The sequence below is a fragment of the Plecotus auritus genome, assembly GCF_963455305.1.
Source record: "Plecotus auritus genome assembly, chromosome: 3".
Taxonomy (NCBI): Eukaryota; Metazoa; Chordata; class Mammalia; order Chiroptera; family Vespertilionidae; genus Plecotus; species Plecotus auritus.
In genome coordinates this window covers 45,933,097-45,947,862 of record NC_137772.1, presented here as the reverse complement: position 1 = coordinate 45,947,862, position 14,766 = coordinate 45,933,097, and the positions used below count along the sequence as shown (strand labels likewise).

Sequence of the window (14,766 nt, the reverse complement as noted above, 5' to 3'; positions counted from 1 at the left end):
CTGATCAGCCCCCACCACCCTGATTGGCCTGCAGCCCTTCTCCCCAGCCAGCTCCGCCCCTGGTCGCCCCCCTCCCCCACACCAATCAGGGGTGGGGCTGGCTGGCCAACCTCCCACAGCCCCTCCCTCAGCCCCATTGGGGAGAGGGGCCAGCTGGCCGGCCCACTGCCCACAGCTCCTCCTCATGGCCGGCCCTGCCCCCAATCAGCCCCCATCCCAATCTGGGGTGGGGCCTGCTGGCCAATCACCCAAGGACCCTCCCCTCAGCCAGCCTGGCCCAGATCAGGCCCCAATCGGCCCACTGTCTCCTCCTCCCAACAGGCCCAGCTTCAATTTGTCGATTGGGGCTGTGCCGGCCAGACCCCACCCACGCACAAATTCATGCACTGGGCCTCTAGTTGGTTGATAAAATCATATAGGCTTTAAGTGTACAATTCTATAAAACATCAACAGTATATTTTATAATGTGTTCACCACCCAAAGTCAAATATCCTTTTGTCACCAAATGTATGACCCCCTTTACCTTTTACTACCCTCCTCCCCACCCTCCTTTCCCAATGGTAACCACCATGTTGTTATCTGTCTATGAGTTTTTGTTTCTTCATCTGTTGCTTTCAGTTCTATATCCCACATATGAATAAAATCATATGGCACTTGACTTTTTCTGTTGGACTTAGCATGATATTCTCAGGATCCATCCATCTTGTCACAAATGGCAGTATTTCACCTTTTCTTATGGTTGAATAGTATTCCATTGTGTGTATATATATATATGTAGAGGTGTTCTCTCTTTTCCGCGTCCAGCACGGAAAAGGAACAGGTCCGGTTCCTGAGTGGAGGAGCTGGGGATTAAGAAATAAAAGAAAGAAAGAGACCAGATAGAAAGATAGAAACAAAGCTGGGAGCCAGGTGGGACGCCATCCTCTCTGATGGAGAGGCAGGGACCCCAGAGCCCACGCAGCACATTTATTTTATACCCCCAAATACCAGGAAGTATCACCAAAACTTAGGATCAAAGGAGCTTATTTGCATTCTTGAGTAGGCCCTAGTATTCTGGTGCTTGCCTGGATTTACATATCAAAGCCCGCTCCCCGGCACCTGGACAAAGGTAAAAAGTCAGTACTGATAACGCTGTCCACCTTCTTGGGGAGGGCGTAACTGAGACAGGGCTCTGCCAGTCGCCTCGGGCTCAGCTGACAACAATTTAAAGAAATGCCCATGTGCCTTCCCAGGCAGCCCTCTACATACATACATATATATATATATATATATATATATATATATATATATATCTCACATCTTCCATATACAGTCATCTATTGAAGGACACTTCTGTTGTTTCCATGTCTTGGCCACTGTGATTAATGCTCCAATGAACACAGGGGTAATGTATCTTTACAAATAAATGTTTTGAAAGTTTCAGGTAGATACCCAGAAGAGGGGTTGCTGGGACACATGGTAACTCTATTCTTAATACTTTGAGGAGCCTCCATATTGTTTTCCATAGTGGCTGTACCAGTTAACATTCCCACCAGCAGTGACTGAGGGTCCCCTTTTCTCCACAACATCTCCAACATTTGTTATTACTTGTCTTGTTGATAATAGCCCTTCTAATAGACGTGAGGTGGTATCTCATTGTGATTCTGATTTTGATTTCCCTAATTGCCAGTGCGATTCAGCACCTTTCCCTGTATCTGTTGCCAGGTCCTTTAAAGGGCAGTCCAGTGCTACTTCTTTACATTGCACTCAAGGGTAACAATAAACACACACACACACACCTTCCAATGCTGTACTGACCTTATATTTTCATATTTAAAAATAGTATGCTATGTCCATTACTTTAAAACAATAGGAATTAGGGCAGGGTGGCATTTGAACTCCATTATTTTGTGTTTAATAAAGATTATTTTATTCAGAATATGAATGTATGTACTTCAAAAGTCAATGTGATTTTGAAATGTAGTCACAGATGTGGTTCCTCTTTGGCTCTATTTACCAGAAATAAAACATTGCACTGGAAATGTGTATGCTACATTCAGTAAATCAATAAAAAATGTTATAGTTAAAGTCAGAGTCACAGTAATAACCATAGTAAAGCAGAAGTCATAATCAGTAAGGAGCCACATTCACATTTGTCCATTGATTAAGTAAAGTGTACATTAGTATATATGGGGAAGTCTAAAATCCACCCTTTTGAGAACTATTGTGTCCTGAGTTTGAGAGTCAACGGAGCTTTTGAGGTGGTGAGGAAAAAAAGAGAGGTGCTATTTTCAGTAAGTAGGATTGAGGTGGTGCATACTTCTTAGAACTGAGCTTGGTTTTTCTTAAACCAGTGGTCGGCAACATCATTAGTCAAGAGAGCCAAATATCAATAGTACGATTGAAATTTCTTTTGAGAGCCAAATTTTTTAAACTTAAACTTCTTCTAACACTACTTCTTCAAAATAGACTCGCCCAGGCCGTGGTATTTTGTGGAAGAGCCACACTCAAGGAGCCAAAGAGCTGCATGTGGCTTGCGAGCCGCAGTTTGCTGGCCACAGTCTTAAACCAGTGAAATACAAGCATCATGAAAGTCAAAAGTAATTCACTGTTAGGAAAAAGGATACAAGAAACTGGTGATCCTAATCTGTGATCAAATTTACCATGTAGCTATTCCTGGTAGATTATCGGTGCAGGCATATGTCAGAAATATCGCAGGTTTGGTTTCAGACCACGGCAGTAAAGCAAATCATATAATTTTTGCTGGCGGAGGGTCTTGCCTTCAATTCGTAAAGAACACAACATCTGTGAAGCTCAGTATTGCAAAGTGCAATAAAAGTGCACTACTATGCTAGAGGTCAACTCTGTTTACAAACGGAGAAAAATAAATGAAAAAACATATTGCATTTTCCTAAATTCACATTGTGTGATTGCAAACCATCTGTAGAAAAATCTTTGGTGATAAATATATTATTTATAATGTATAATATAGTGGGTCATCAAAGACCAAAGGAATAATTATTTGAGGATTAATTTGATCATTTGAAGTATAAAATAAGGCCCCGTATTTGTTGCAAAATTATAATTTGAAAATATATGACTTTACTTCATTTAAAAAGGTTATTTACTTGGAAGAGTAACTAAAACTTAGATATTTACAGACGGACTTTGAGAGTTTACGCTTAATATTCCATTCAATATTTAATCATTTATCCTTTTTTATTAATACAATTAAATCCAACAACTACTTATCAATGCTCAATATATTCAGTTTTGTAACATCTATGCTTTAATTCATTTCATATTTGGAAATTAACATAAAATAATGACTTTCATTTGCTTTCCTCCTTTCCAGTATATAAACTCTAGAAACTAACAAACAGAAAATCATTCAGGTTGCTTAACCAAATTTTATTGGCTACTTCATTTACCATGTCAAAAAAAATAAAATATAATCTTCATATCATGTTTTGATTGGAAAACAAAACATTGCATAACTCTGTAGGATTACATGTGTGGGTGAATTGTATGTTGGGGAAGTAGTTGACTTAGGGCATATTTGTTTGTCAGAAAGCTTTATGTTCCAAATCCTAGAGGTGTGGCAGTTATAATAATCACAGGCAAAACATGACATCAACTTTGTTTTTTAGGTCTTTTCAGTAATTCTTTCTGCAAACCCTAAATCAAACATAGAAACAGCAATTGCTTTGAACCACAAAAAGAGGTGTGCCAGTTATCTGTCTACCCTATTATCAGCAAACATTATTTCCTTTCTTTTGATGTTACTATTCAAAAGCCATTTATACAGATGACTGCATTTACCTGAAACAAAAACCTCCTAGAAATATACTTATTAATATTTTCATTGGAAAAAATATAGCATTGAGGAGAACCTGCATGAAAGTGATAATTTTCACTTTTAAATATTTAAACCTTGCTTATAATTCAAATTTTTCTTCAGCACTCAACTCGAAGAATTTTTCAAGTTCATACACTTTTGAAGAATAACATGCACAAAATGTTATTCCAATTGGTATCATACTTCAACATACACTTAGTAAATTAATGTACATTAAGAAGTCATTGAGGCCTGGCCTGCATGGCTCAGTGGTTGAGCTTTGACCTATGAACCAGGAGGTCATGGTTCGATTCCAGGTCAGGTCACATGCCTGGGTTGTGAGCTCAATCCCCGAGGGTGGGGGGGTGCGGAAGGGCATGTAGGAGGCAGCTGATCAATGATTTTCTCTCATCATTGGTGTTTCTATTTCTCTCTCCCTTTCCCTTCCTCTCTGAAATCAATAAAAATATATGTATTTTTTAAAAAGAAGTTACTTGTGGATTCCAGTTTCCTCCTCTGTAAAATTATGAATTAAATAATTTTTAAAGTCTTTCTAACTCTAATATTCTAGAACTATAAAACATGTGTGCCATATTGTTTTTAAACAGCATCAAACTAAGTATATATATTTCAGTAAAAGTCAAATAGACAGCCCTACCTGGTTTGGCTCAGTGGATAGAGCATCGGCCTGCGGACAGAAGGGTCCCAGGTTCGATTCCGGTCAAGGGCACATGCCTGGGTTGTGGGCTTGATCCCCAGTGGGGTCGTGCAGGAGGCAGCCAATCAATGACTCTCATCATTGATGTTTCTCTCTCTCCCTCTTCCTTCCTTTCTGAAATCAATAAAAATATTAAAAAAAAAAAAGTCAAATAGACATGAAAGTAAATTGAAAAGCTGCATCTGAACTATTTCCTTATAGGCTTTAACCACATGATGAAACAGTGGGAAAGACAGTGATGATGAAGTAGTTTCGGGGCTTGGCTGCATATGGCAGGGGCGCCTGTGCCCACTCTCTGCTGTCCAAGCTGTGGGATTGCAGCCACACACATGACAAGGCATCTTTTTTGAATTGACTCAAAGGCACCTTGTAGACCTGCAGGAGGTCCTAAAATGTGAATATTCTCCCATCTTAGTGTATATTGTCTGATACACTGAATCTTTTTCTTACCTTGTTCTTGTCTCCACCAGTAGAATGTAAGCTGTATCAGGGCAGAGATTCTGTCTGTTTTGTTTACCATATTCACAATGTGTGGAAGGATGCCTGCAGCATGACAGTCACCCAATAAATGTATTTTGAATTGTAATAAATGAATAATGCTGTTCTTGAAATGGAAGGAAAAACTGAGTGAACTAAATGGGCTTTTTTAGCATCTCATGGCAATAAATCCCACCCTCTTACACTGGCTTCCCCAATCTCTTTGAATTACCAGAAATCAAAACCACTGGCTGAAGTTTTTTCAGGTCACTATTCTCATAATAATTGGTCATTCTTCCTGGCATCACGGATGTTCAACAGTCTCTGATCAACTCTGTTTTCTCAATCATTTCCTTAAAGGCATCCCCATCAAGTTCCATGACAGCGGAGGTTGCCTTTAAGGATACGGTAAAGGAAATGGAGGCAAAAATCAGTGGGCAAGAAAACTTGCCTTTTTGGCACACCTAGCAATCATCACATAGTATTTGGTGATGCGGAGATTCTGGTCACAAACTTCTTTTCCAACACTTGAGCAATTTAGCTTTAAAGGAAAAAATCAAAGAAGAGATTGGTCCTGCTGATATGACCTTCATGCTTAATTCAGTCATTGTATTCTGCCTTTTCCTCATCTCCCCAAACACAGGACTAATTATGGCTCTTTAGATGTATTAAATCTCCAGTGCTCAGATGTGTATAGATATAGTTATCAGATATCTATCTATCTATCTATCTATCTATCTATCTATCTATCTATTGAGATGGCTAAAGCAACCCAATGAAGCAGAAGTTGGTTAATGTCCTGCCTCCCCCCTCACTCCACACATACACACAATCCCCTTCATCTTCTCCTACTCTTATCACCTTCACTTCCAATCAATGTTTTAACAATTAGAGAAAACATTCTCTTTTATTATATGTCACTCTTTTTAAAAAAATATATATATTTTATTGATATTTTACAGAGAGGAAGGGAGAGGGATAGAGAGCTAGAAACATCGATGAGAGAGAAACATCGATCAGCTGCCTCCTGCACACCCCCCACTGGGGATGTGCCCGCAACCAAGGTACATGCCCTTGACCGGAATCGAACCCGGGACCCTTCAGTCCGCAGGCCGACGCTCTATACACTGAGCCAAACCAGTTTCGGCTCTATGTCACTCTTATTCTCCCTTTATTTTTATCTCTTAGCCTCTATTCCTTTGCCCTTGGTGTGTGTGTGTCATAATCGGCTAAGAGGAGGTCGACAAAGAACAACAAACAGTAGTGGACCCCAAAACGTTTGGATAATGACCTTTTAACTTTGGATACAGTAACATCTGAAACTTTTGAGTATTTGTATTTTTTATCTTTAAAAACAAGTTTTTGAATGTCTTCAAAACATGGATGATTAGGATATCATTTAAACATAAGGAGATGAACTTTGGAAATGGACAAATTTGGGTTTAAAGTAGTAATATGACAATTATATAGTCAGATAAAAACAAGCGTTTGTGAGGATATGAAAAAACAAGAATCATCCTGCACTGCTGTGGACATGCCAGGTAGTATGGTCATTCCAGAAACAATCAGGCATTGCATTTTAACACATGAATGAGACACTTTTCCTTTGTTTTACTGTAGCATACATTTTGTCAGCGAATATGGGTCAAACTTCATCAGAAAACAAAATAAACGTAAGAAAGACAGGCCTAGCACAGTAAACAACACAGACTGCAGAACACCCCCAATTCAGGGTAATCAGGTAGAAGGGTGGGTGCCCATTACTTTCTAACTGGCTGAGAGTATGGAAAAGACAGAGTTAACAAAGTACTCTAATGAACTGTGTACTAGTCTAATGTGTGTAAACATACATGTATACATACGTACATACATCTACAAACACACACACATTTTAAGATAAATGTTCTAAACACAAACTGTGATATAATGAATCAGCCTTGCCCAGAACATTGTTAAACAGAATATTACTGAACTTCAATTCACCTATTACAAGATCTAACCAAACAATGAAATTAAATAAGGAAATTAGGTACCCTGTTCAAATCTGATTATAAAAGCCATTCTTCTGCATTATAAAGATAAATACAAATGACCTGGAATTGTTTCAATTCATTTTTTGTGGGTGTGTATGTTCATATATTCAGTGGATAGTAACTGAATACTCTACACAAACGACAGAGTTGTCTTGGTTGGAAGCAATTTATTACAAAGACTCTAGAACTAAGGGGGCTACGTTGTTAAACCCCACCTCCTTCTAGAACAAGTTATCCCATCTCCCTGTGGTTTGGGTGTACAGATGAGGATCTGTACAAAGGGAATGAAAATACCACCTACTTTGTATGGCTGTTATTAAATGAGTTAAGAACTTGGAATGGGACTGGTATACAAAAGGTACAGTATACGTTTTTATTAGATTAAAAAAATAGAAGAAAGCCTACATTAGGAAAAACAACAACAACCTCACAAGTGTTTGCTTATGGGTATGTTTCTGGAAGAACTTGCATTCTTGACCCATAAAAATTTAATTTTAAACTTCCAATAATTTTTCCCATGAAGTGAGCCAAATGGTAAACATGGGACTTCTGAGTACTTTTAAATAAAGAAACCTCTCACTAGCTCTCTTCTGAGGACCCGGGAGAGGGGAAGTCTCTTCATTTGTAACAGGCACTGGAAAGTGCTGTTTCCCCCTTTACCCACAGTAATGAAGAAAGGTGGGGGCTGTGAAAACAACCCTCCACTTTTCCTCAGTGCCCACCCATCTTCTTTTCTCAGTGCCACCTTACTCCTCCTCTCCACTCTTTAGCAGGTCCCTGCCCCCTTCCCATCTCTTTCTTTCAAAATCCCTTTCTTTATCCTTGCATTTTTCCATTATCCTTATTCTATCTTGTAGTTGTCCACCTTTTACATTACCTACCTTCTAGTTTTCTCACTTTTGTCACACTTCCTTTGGACTGCTCTCTCTCTCTCTCTCTCTCTCTCTCTCTCTCACACACACACACACACACACACACACACACACACACACACACAAAAGCTTGCTTTTACTCCCCGTTTTCTCACCCTCTGCTCTCAGCATCTACCTCTTCTTTGTTGGCACTCTATAAACACTTCCTGTTTTTTGACTTTAAGATTTGAAATATAGCCCATTCTTGTTTACTTACTACATGTCAGTCTAACTCTGACTAATACCACTTTTAGGGAAAATGTGACTTTATCACTTCAAAGGGAGGCAAGGAAATGAAAGAGCATGAATGAACTGAATAATACACATTTAAAAAATTGAGTATCTACCATGTTCCAGGTCCTTTATAAACATTGTCTCTCATTCTCAACAATAACTTCGAAAGATGCTATTATTTATTCCTGTTTTATAGTTGAAGAACATAGCTGAACAATTAGGTGACCTGCCTAAGGCCATACAGAGCTAGAATTTTATCAATCTTATCAGTTCCCTCATCTGCCCTCTGTCCCCTATATCACCCTGATTCCTAAGTGAATTGAACTACCATGCTATATCACGTTTCTGATAAAATTAACAATTGAAGATAACACTGTCAATAGAGATTGTAAGAACATTATCCTCATGCACTTCCCTCCCCCAAACAATCCTCCACTTTTCCTCAGTGCCCACCCATCTTCTTTTCTCAGTGCCACCTTACTCCTCCTCTTCATCATCCACCCCCTTTAAATATAGCTAGGGAGGTAATGTTAGGAAGTGGGTAGAAGGGAAAGCAGTGAGAACACCAAAAGAAAACTTGCCTCCCTTCTCTCCTTGTTGATTTAGTCTGTGATTGGGCGAGCTCATTAGGAATCAGAGACTCAGAGACTTTTAGAGTTCAAAGTGTTCTTGGAGACCATCCAAAATAACTCCTTCATTTTAGAAATGAGGAAGCTGCAACTCAGATCAATAAAACTTGCCCAGAACATAGATTTATGTGCTACCCAACCTGGGTAGGTTGAATTAATATTCGTAAGATGTTTGTTGACCAGCAAAATATAACCAACCATCTGCAAGCCCTGAAGGTTCCAGCATTTCAGAGTGACAGTCATTCCAGGCTGGAAAGGTGTTCACCAAGATAACTCTGAGCTGCTGGGGCCCAAACCTTACCTGTTCAGGGGCTCTGGAGGAATCTTGAAGGCCCTAAGACACCTCAGAATTGAGAATGAGTGTGTTTTAAATGGATGTATAAAAAACAAACCCGCAAGATATATGGCACCCACTTGTAATAGGCCCATTAAAATATTCCGATGCAGTACAGCCTCAAAGGGTACCAAAGTATCAAAATAAGGCACTGTTTGTTTTCTTATAATTTGCAAAAAAATACATATACACAGACATATATATGATCAGTGATGCAATAATAAGCATGAGTGTTAATTCTCAGAACTATACCTATCACTCTGTGGCTTTCATGCTAAGTAGATTACAAATATCATAGAATTATTGTAGAGCATTAAGATAAACTAAGAGTGTTAGGGAAAATGGAAGGAAAAAGAACACAGATACGCTATTTTACTCTCTCAGTATTGGCATTAAAGTCTTCTCTGATGCTGTGTAACTATATTTGGCTCCTGGGCAGTTGTGTTTTTTTTTTAGCTAATGCTGCATTTACCAGGACTTCAGTTTCTTCCCAGCTGATTAGATGCATGCTACTAGGAAGGAGCTAATGTATACTGAAACCAAATTTTATGCTTAGAAAATCCTTGAGCTGTTGAAAGGCACACCTGTGTTGTTTGGCAAATGAGTTGAATCTCAAGTAAAGAATTTCTGCAAATCTCCTGCTTAGTTGGCTAAACTGGTTTCACTCCTATTGAACAACCGCTGGGGTGGAGGAATCCTCAATTTTTCTTTAATAAGCATAATAACTCCAAAGAAATAACGTCCAGTGCTAATCCCAGTGGCTTAGGTCTCAAAGAAAGGCTCATCATTTACCTCAGGATGTTACATGTATTCATGTCAAATTTATTAATTTGGAGATATGTTAGTTTTCATATAGGAAGAAATCTACAGGTGTTTTTATAAAGACCAAATTATTGTTAATTAAAGTGTTACTTTGAATAACTTGGAGAAGTAACTTTCTAGCTGCATTCACTTTTATATTGAAGTTAAGAATAGTTTGTTATGAATAGTTAAATAAAAAATTCATTGAACTGAATCCTAAAGAAAATAAAGAAGCATTTATCCGATGAAATGTACTCTGTAGATCGGTTTGCAGATTAACTGCAAAGGTTATTTGGAACTCTATAATCTTAAAGTGAAATGGGCCATTTATCCATTACTTCTTTTAAAAATCTTTATTGGGTCCATTCATTTCCTGGACATTCTTACGTTAAATTATGTGGTAGTCTGAACTATCTTTAGGTTTCTTCTGACTAAACTGGTTTTGAAAAGCTTAAGTTATAAGACATTGTAAAATAAATGGCTGATTTATTACATAATATTCTTTAGGTATTAGAGGAAATTAATGTTTTTCATCATTTGGTCAGGCACTTGTTGGGTCTAAAGTATAACTCTTTAAAATAAATATGCAGTACATGCCAGGGAAGAAAAAGTGTTTAGGGTTGTCCAGCCTCATAGAATGAACAAAGAATAAAGGTAGAAAATTAATCAAGTCCACAGGCATGACGACCCTAGTCTGTTTGAACTGGCAAAGGAACTAATAGCGCTGCCACCCAGGTCTTAATTAATGGGTTGCTGGTGATATTTTCAACTCCTTTAAAGTTAAAACGGTGCATTACAATCTCTACAGCAAAAGAATATTTCTGTTTTCAAAGTATTCAACTAAGAGATTAATATTCTTTCTCTCTATAATACACACCATCTGTTTTACTAAATTAGACGTGTATCTCAAACAGTCAGAGCCGTGGTTCCCAACCTGACTATAAACCAGAAACCTTGGAAAGATCACTACTAGAGCCACTGGTGGAGATTCTGGCTTAAAGGATTTGATCTGTGGGGAGGTCAGGGGAGGGATGTGCTTTCTTGGAAATTCAAGTTAGAATTCAGGATTTGTTTCCTCTGGAAGCTATGTTGCATCGGTGAGCTGGGTTTGTGGATTTTTTAAGTACAACAGACAGAGCTACATTATCTGCTAAATAACTTTTGGGAACTGATCTAAAACACCAAACCATTCTTCATAGTTCCTTCTTTTAATTAATAATGTGCCTGCCTTTGGTACTAAACAATGAAATTTATAGCCTACCTGCTGATAAATTAGGAACTCTTGTGTCTTCAAGGTCACAATACTATCCTTTTTTGTGTGCCAAAAGTAAGTCAGCATTTTATCTGATAAAAACAAAAAGAATCAACTATTTTAGCCAGTAACTACTATGAGAAAGACACAAGCAAACAAAGAGACTGTCAAACAAGGCCAGGAAATATACAAAACCAAAATTTGTAAAATTTTAATTTTAGAAACTCTACAGGGAATGTCTTGGTTCGTGACTTTTTTTTTTTGAATAATAAAATGGATCAGAAAAGGGTAGATTGTTTAGAAAGGAATACGGCATAGAAATAATTGTGGAAATATGCTGGAGGGCAAGAAACCAGATGATAAAAGCACTTTAAAAAGGCAAATCATACAAGAGTAGAGGATACTTTGTAGTCAACACTCAAAGGTGACTGTTCTGAATAGCAGGGAAGATGAGAAGATTGAGGTTAGGTAGGTGCTTCCCAAACTGTAAGTTTGACCCTCTGGTGAACCTAACAGGAGACACTAAGGCAAGTTGGGACCAAGAGCAATACAGTGTGTGACCAGTTCTCCATCCCACCAGGCAAACCACCTATTCCCACTTACACAAGGCAAGCATCCATGCACCCACCTCCCAGGGGCTGCTGCACAGCCAGAGTTGGATTTACCCTGTGTTGTCTCCGTGGAGATGATGGCATTTAGGTGGAAATTAAGGAGAGATAGGTTTGGGTTCAATATGAAGAAAAAACTTTCTAAAAGGCTGTCAAAACCAGAGCAAACCATAACACACGCTTTGCCACACACTGAACCCATGACTCTGAAGGTTAGAGCATGAACTAAATATTATCTCTAGAAAAGATAATTGTGTTTAGTGTGAGCTTGTCCTAGCGGTCCTCAGTGGTCCTTCCAAAGCTGTTTTGATGGTTCTGTGGTCCAACCTCCTCTCTTCTCCATAAGTATCTAATCACCTCAAATTTCATTATGTATCCATTTGGTTTAAAAAAAAAAAGTGACAAAGGGGAATTGAGAAATTCTTCACAAAGAGCCAAAGTGTTCCTGTACAAAGATTGTGAAACAGAGGGTTAGCGACTAGTTTTATTATAGTGGACTTATTTATAGGTTTTAGACCTTTGGTTACTTTTGGCAAGAAGTGACTCCTGAAAGCTCATACCAAGAGCTTTAAATAGATAAATAATAACCCCATAGTAAAGCCAGTGTCTTTGTTCTCTCATTTATGCCCAGATTCATGACCTCAGGAGCCGAAAGTACACCCTGATCTTTATGCATACCTTGAGACAGCAATGAAGGAATAAATTAAACTTTTCAATTAGGCATGAAAGGTGGAGGTGGAAAAAACAAGATATAGAGCAGTTTCCATTGTGACAGAACCATCAATTCATAGAATAGCCTCAGACCTGGGAGCTGGAAGGGTCCCATAAGGAAGGTGTCTTAAATACATGTCCTGTGTATAGTGAGTGCATTAGTATCAACAGACCAGCACTGTGGCTGGAGCACTGAAGCTCAGGACTGCAATGAAGTCTCCGATGGAGCCTGTGCTCCCCACATGAGGAAATCTTGAATTTAGGTCTGTGCCAAACACCTCTTTACAATGGCTTCCCATATACTACAGGGCCAAAAAGAACCAAAGAATTTTAGAGCAAGGCTGATTTCGAGCCCAGATCTGCCATAATAATCCCTTCCTGACAAGCAGAACAGGGTCACCCAACAAGTGTGACACGAAGCCCTTTAGAGGCTGCGTTACCAGGCCCAGGGCTTGCAGGACACACAAAAGGCTTTTTCTGCTCTGCGTTTACAAGGTACTCTGGAAGCCAAGCTGTTTGCCATGGGAAGGTCTGGGAAGGGGTGGGGGAAGGTGGGACGCAACAGGTTGTCCACATCCGGCTGCCAGTCTGTCCAACAGGAGAGCCATTCTCCGCGGTCCCTCGGCCCCCGGGATGCGGGGGCGGGGGGAGGAAAGGGGCGCAGACCTGCATTCCTCTCCACCTGGGGCGCCAAGCACCTGGCCGGCGTCAAGCTAGGCAGCCATCCTAAAAGCGCGGGGAGTGCGCTCTGCCTCCGAGGGCGCGTCCTCAGATCGCTGCGCGCCCCCGAACAGCGGGTCTCCGCGGAGCGGCGGGGCGGGGCGGGGCAGCGGGGGCGGAGCCCGTGTTCCTGCACTCGGGGTCCCCGCTGAGTGGGAGCGGAGCGCGAGCGCTAGCGCGGCTGCAGCGGGCGGCATGGCGAGCACCGCCTTGGAGATCATCGCTTTCACCGTCTCTATCTCGGGCTGGTTGCTGGTGTCTTCCACGGTGCCCACCGACTACTGGAAGGTATCCACCAACGACGGCACGGTCATCACCACCGCCACCTTTTGGGCCAACCTGTGGAAGACATGCGTTACCGACTCCACGGGCGTCTCCAGCTGCAAGGACTTCCCCTCCATGCTGGCGCTGGACGGTCTGCATCCCCCGGGCCCTGCCCCCGACCCTCCCTCTTGTCAGGCCAGCGGACGGGGCGCCCGCTTGGCTTCGCGACCCCCGCTGGGACCTCGGGGGGGGGGGCGGAGGAGGGCAGACTCCTCTGAGATCGGTCCCTCTTTTCCCCCTGGGGCCCGAGGGAGCTGGGGAGAGGCCCCAGTTCCGTCATTCGCCGTCCCTGGACGTCTGTCCTGCATGGGTGCCTATCGGAGCCCAGCCCGGGATCCCAGGGTTAGGGGTGGGGGTTAGGAGGGGAACACGCAGACAGGCCTAAATGGGGAGCGGGTGTCGGGGGTGGAGGGGAGCGGTTTTGCTGTCCTGAGAGTAAAGGACACAGTTGTGGGACCCTCATCTCTTGCGGACGGTTAGGACACGCAGTCACGCAGAGGGGGGCTTGTCTTCTATGTGGACTCCCCAGAAGAGCTGGATTCTAAGGGTGTCATTGACTCGTCAAAGCGAAATAGGCTTGCCTTGAACTCCCTTTAGCCGTTACGCGACTTCTTTTTAAAGTGGGCAGCAGAAAAGAAATCATATTATAGGGGTGCTCCCCCCCCCCCAAAAAAAAGTTCTTCTACAGACGTGCCAGCCAGGGCTTTAATGCTTCCTCCAAAGGTTAGGAAAATAAATGGCCCTCGAGCCTCAGGGGATAGAGAGTCCTGGCCACTCAGAATCTCGTGAGTGCGGGAGACTGACAGGTTCTGGGTCGGTGCCTCTCCGGGGCCTACCTCGTGGTGTTCTTTTGTAAATTGTTTTCTACATCGTTTTTGTTAATTGGGCTTTATATTGCATTGCATTATAGCAACGGGTAGAGAGATGTTCACATAGAAAACTGGCTCTGTTTTAGTTTCAAGAGAACAGTCGATTTCAACGTGGTCAGAGGCGTGCTCATACTCTAGGTAGGGTCTTCCTCAGGATTTTAACAGCGCAGGACTGGATGGATCCCCGCAGAAACTTAAGGAGTCATTTACATTATTTCTGGATTTGAGGTGTTTTCTTTTATTACTGCCCTGCAAGTTTTTATTTGCATAGCTGGGTAAATAAAAGACAAGATTTAATTCCCCTAAGATGGTGCTTGCCACGAAAAGC

At 41.2% G+C, this 14,766-nt stretch overlaps 1 protein-coding gene across 2 annotated transcripts in view; it reads left to right on the top strand.

Annotated features, from left to right (window-relative positions):
* The window catches only part of CLDN10 (claudin 10), a 118,405-nt gene that overhangs the window by 79,705 nt on the left and 23,934 nt on the right, over positions 1–14,766 (top strand). Inside the window, exon 1 of one of the 2 annotated variants that reach the window (XM_080659130.1) lies at positions 13,069–13,660. The exons of the other annotated variant lie outside the window; for it this stretch is intronic. Within the exon in view, the coding sequence (XP_080515256.1) occupies positions 13,441–13,660 (220 nt within the window). The 5' untranslated portion in view covers positions 13,069–13,440. Of the gene's footprint in view, positions 1–13,068; positions 13,661–14,766 lie in introns of those variants that run through there. 2 annotated transcript variants of the gene reach the window in all.